Here is a 5,052-nt window from a genome sequence, read left to right as displayed (position 1 = left end):
GGGGGCGCGATTTCATTTTTTATACGTTGTGTCCCAGCGTAATCTAAAGCTACTTTTCAGCATGACGCAGGGGAGAGGAGAACGTCCGGCGCAAGTGTCGTCTCAAACGTCCGTGCGTCAAAATCTAAAGCTACCTCATGTCATAGTGTAAGAGACTTTATTATTATAAATTCCTGGCCGTCACCCCAAGGAAGAATCCTATGATATGACAAAATTAGTGCCTTGCCTTATTTCCCTAGACGACTTCAATTAATTCGACTGTATCTCGTAGACTAAACAAGCTTCACAATTCAATTTTTCTATTTACTTGTTTAATTCAAGGTTTACATTTTCTTGTTCTCAGTTTTTTTTTTATTACAGTAAAAAGTTGTATTCATACGATTTCTATAATGAGAATGAATATATCAGTCATTCATAACATACAAGTTGTGTATCTGAATGAAGACTCGAATAGCTTAAAAGTTGGGCTTGAAGTTGGTCGTACATGTACTGAAGTCTTGTCCTTCCATGGCAGCATTATCGGACGTCCTGTTTCTTGCTATCATTTAACATATCAAATATGTATATATATATATATATATATATATATATATATATATATATATAGATACATACGTAATATCTGTATATAAATATGTATACTATATGTAAAAGCTCTTTAATGTGCATGTATAAATGGTATATTGAGTTATTCATCGAAAGATTTGCTATTGATCGAATGAGTACCACGCGTCATTCACTGATTTCGTTGAAGTTCAAAGTCGAGAACCATGCTTCTTTATTCTTGCAGCGGGAATCCTGCCTTTATAGCAAATTTATTTAACAAATGAATATGTTATCACACCTTATTTCACTACAGTGCGCATAAAAAGATATTCCAACTATGGAGGTCCACCTTATAATGCATTCAAGACAATTATTATACTATTTATATGATATAAAATAAATGTACACAGGCGTACATGTATGCACAAAGTTGAGAACAGTTTCGGAAGCATTGTAGTGTACGTAACGGATATTGTCCTCTCTGAATGTCATAAGTGGTTGAATAAAACTACAGTACAACAGCTAGACACTAAAAATCTGAAAATCAAATGCTGTCAGGGGATACAGATAGGGTCTCTTTTCTTTCCTGCGACTTCTCATCATAAATGCTTACATGAATGTAGCATGTATTGTCCCGAGCAGTGCGACTATCAAAACTATACTCGGATTGACGATGGCGGCGCTGTTGCAATGGTCCTCGCTACAGCAGTGTGCACACGTGTTGATGCCAAATATCTTAAAGCACCCCTCGTTGCAGTTTTCGTTGCAGCTCCGAAAGAGTGACGTCACTTGATTGTCGACTTTGATGACAGTTTTCTGCAGAAAGGAATGAGAGGAAGTTATTTTACTTTGGGGTAAAAAGAGAGAAGATATTATTTTGTTGTTGTTGTTGTTGTTTGTTTTTTTGTTTTTTGCTCGATATTTATTTATTTCATTCAAAATAACAAAATAAATGTCATTGTATGGGGCAATAATCTCTTTCATCAACATCGGTAGTAACAGTAAGTAAGTTAAATCAATATATATATATATATATATATATATATATATATATATACTATTTTTCTTTGTAAGTGATTGAATTGGCGTTACACAGTCCGAAATGTTGTATGGCGAGATCGTTGTTCCTTCGTGGTGTTCCTTCCTCTGCAGCTGCATGGCGGTTGCCAACCCTTCACTGCTTACTTGAATCAAATCGAGTGTTAATGTTCGAATTTGCATGCCAGAAAATGATATTATTCTTTGCATTCCGCATTTTGATCCCTTGACTTGCACTCTTATATGATAAGATGTACTTAATGTTGGACTAAAGTGTGAAACAGAATGATCTCAATCTAAATTGAATGACTTTCCTCTTCGTGCTCTTTTTCTTTCGCGTGATTTAGAATGACCCGATTATCAAATCGAATGACAAACGTGCGAAATGGACTGCTATTATTTTTGAATTCTACAACAGACTTAGCATATTGATAATTTACTTACGTCGCACAGGCCATCGCAAGTCATGTTATCTACCCGGGCAGCCACCGTGGGATCGAACGGGTCTAGGCAGGGCTCGTCGTCTGGACTCAGGCCGCTGACGTAAGCACAGGAATAGCACGTGACTCCGTGGAGTGGAACTGCGCGTAAGATCAAACATTAACAATAGCACTGGATGTTATTTTGGGAGAGAAAGTTCCAAGAGGAAAATAATGTCTGCCTAATGCATCGCAACTATTTACATGCATAATTTTCATAATCGCATATGGATATACAATTATATATGTATATATAATATATATACAACTGTATATACATATATATGTTTTATACATATCACATAATATGTAATATGTTCATAGGACATCTTTTCTTTTTTGTCTTTTCGTTTACTCCAATTTTATCCATTTCCTCCTCAACAATTCAAATTTCTTTTCTTTCCAGCACTTTATCGTCATCGTTCGAATCCTTTTTTTTTTCCAGTTCCCTGGGTACCTTCTTTTATTGCAGTCTTTGTTTCGGTCATATTTCCCCTTTTATCATGGTCCGCAGTTCTGCTTAAATCTCGTTTTCTTCCCTTTCATGAGCGTTTGAGATGGAAAATGATTGCATTCTTCTTTCTTAAAAAAAGACTGAAGAGCATGAAGGAACCGTCTAACATTGACATTTGGAATCGAGTATTAAAACCCTCAAGATTCTTCTCGTACACATACATACACAACGGGATACATACATCAAATCTTCGTTCGTATGTGTAGAAGCCTGTCTGAAGAAATGAAAACAACAACAGATTTACTTTAACACATAATGTGAATAATGTTATCAAAATGTTGTTTGCTTATTACAAAAAAAAAACAACAACCAGGCATTCAGCAAAAAATTGCACAAACCTATCAACATCCCCAACCATCTATACCCCTATTTCCAACATATCAATATACACAATCGTCATAATGAAAAAAAATACACCTTTAAACCTACACATTGTTATCCACGCACCACATAATAATTATTACGCCAACACTATTACAGAAGTATAAAATAATTTTTAAAAAAGGCTAAAGAGAGATAAAGGAACAAATTAATTTGTTACATATTCATAGGTGGATTTCAACACATTTCATCAAACTGTTCTTTACTTTGAACAATCACAACATGAAAAGCGGTTGCATTTGTCTTCAGTTTTACGTTTTACTAAATGTGTGTATATACGTCTCTTCTGAGGAGGATCACTTTTATTGTGGAATATTATGGTGTACATAATATTTGCTCAGGAGATTGTTCTTTCATTGCATTTGATAATACATAAATCATTCGTTTGTTTAATATGGGAGTCAGTCAATGAAACTCTTACCAACACAAGCCGCCAACACCCCGCAGAAGATCAACATTCCCTTTGTGTCCATTTTGATCCAAGGTTCCGTTGACCTGTCTCTCTAAAGGGGCAGGGGCAAACGAGGAAAATACATAAAAAAGATATTATTTGCCCTTGCTTTTTTATAAATAGATTCAGACCTTAAAGGGGATGGCGAGTAACCGATCAGTGGGAATCAGTGGGAATGCTGAGGGGTGATTGTTCCAATCCTTGTGGGATTAATTTAAGAGTACATTATATATCTACTGTTGTGTGAAAATTATTTGCTTCAGAACGGTCTCATATTCAAGTAATGTGCAGATTAATGCCCCGTCACTAACCAGGCACGCTAACCTGGAAAAATTAAACTCCACATTACTGGAATATGAGACCATTCTGAAGCAAATAATTTCCACACAACAATAGATATAATATGTACTCTTAAATGAATCCCACAAGGATTGGAAGAATCATCCTCCAGCATTCCCACTGATCAGTTACTAGCCATCCCCTTTAAAAGCTTAAAAATCTTTAATGTGCTGTGATTGTCATTTATTATTTCACTTGTAAGCCATTATGTTTTAATTGACGTGAGTAGTCCATATGAACAATAGTACTGACTTTCTTATACATTAGTTGAAAAGGTAAATTCATAAATGATTTGAACTTTCATCTCTTCATTTATGTCTTTACATTATAAACTTTTGTCAGGGTAGCCCATTCACCGAAAAGAAGTGGTCTTCCGAATGTATAAATGATTTAAAAAACATGAATAAAAACAAAATATTCAATATTTTGAATAAAGTAATAAATAAATGAATAGATGAATTAGTACATGTAATTCAGTGTTCAACTTGTACGTATTCTATTACGAGAAAAGAAATCATGAAATGCAGGTACTTCGTCTTTGAAATGACCAACGCATTATTTCTTATTGCGTCTCTAAGGATATTTTGATTAAACCCAACATTCGAAATAAGAACAATCACAACACTGACATCTTTTAATACATCCCAATTATTATTCAAAAGTATATTTCATTACTGGTTGTGTTTCAATCTATCTTGCTTCGTCTCCAGAATTTTTGATGAAAACACCTTAATTATGCAAATCAAAAAAGTTGTTACGTAATATCATTCACTAGATTTAAGTTATTCTTGTTATTAGTTTTAATTTCACATTCAAGTTTATGAGGTCATTAAGGCGTTACCAAATATGTATTTAGTGTAGTTTTTCCTCTTACTCATCGACCGTCCTCATTTTATCCGCCTGATAACAAAATTCCAGTATGAAATTCATGTGAAAAATCACAGATCTTACTTTCCCCATTTCTGTTCAAAGTTCCAGAGAAGAAAATGAAGAAAAATAAAGATAATGAATTGAGAGTGTTCTATCTAGAGACAAGTGAAGGGAGAATGCACATAACGAAAAATAGCACAAATTATGAATACAAAAGAAACATAAATGAGGAAATTATGAGAGAAAGCCCGTGAGAGAAAAGAAAAAGGCCGAAAAAAGAACAAAGAAAATACATGGCGAGAATGAATGGAAAATAGAATATAACACAGAAAAAAACGAGTACAGTTTAGAAGGAAAAGGGGAAAAAAGCTTGTGGGAGAAAAAAAAAACAGGCTGGGAATGTTTGAATGCCAATGACAATCTGTCATTGAACA

At 34.3% G+C, this 5,052-nt stretch overlaps 1 protein-coding gene across 1 annotated transcript; it reads right to left on the bottom strand.

Moving 5' to 3' along the window:
• Positions 1–1,155: 1,155 nt before the first annotated feature.
• LOC139734159 (uncharacterized) lies at positions 1,156–3,431 on the bottom strand. The gene is made up of 3 exons (XM_071644966.1): positions 3,380–3,431; positions 2,029–2,165; positions 1,156–1,362 (listed from the first exon to the last, which is right to left on the bottom strand). Exons 1-3 carry the CDS (start codon positions 3,429–3,431, stop codon positions 1,156–1,158), a joined length of 396 nt encoding a protein of 131 aa, XP_071501067.1.
• Between the last annotated feature and the right edge of the window lie 1,621 nt (positions 3,432–5,052).

Source organism: Diadema antillarum, unplaced genomic scaffold (genome assembly GCF_040938485.1).
Source record: "Diadema antillarum isolate AM-2024a unplaced genomic scaffold, OU_Dant_1.0 scf00000025, whole genome shotgun sequence".
Taxonomy (NCBI): domain Eukaryota; kingdom Metazoa; phylum Echinodermata; class Echinoidea; order Diadematoida; family Diadematidae; genus Diadema; species Diadema antillarum.
The sequence above is the reverse complement of the archived record's forward strand: the minus strand, read 5'-3'. Positions and strand labels throughout refer to the sequence as shown.

Excerpts from the sequence above, each read along its gene's own strand:
- LOC139734159 (XM_071644966.1), bottom strand. The coding sequence starts at position 3,431 with ATGGACACAAAGGGAATGTTGATCTTCTGCGGGGTGTTGGCGGCTTGT. Across the intron at positions 2,166-3,379 it reads GGTGTTGGCGGCTTGTGTTG|TTCCACTCCACGGAGTCACG; the intron begins GTAAGAGTTTCA and ends TCTTACGCGCAG. Across the intron at positions 1,363-2,028 it reads CTTGCGATGGCCTGTGCGAC|AAAACTGTCATCAAAGTCGA; the intron begins GTAAGTAAATTA and ends TCCTTTCTGCAG.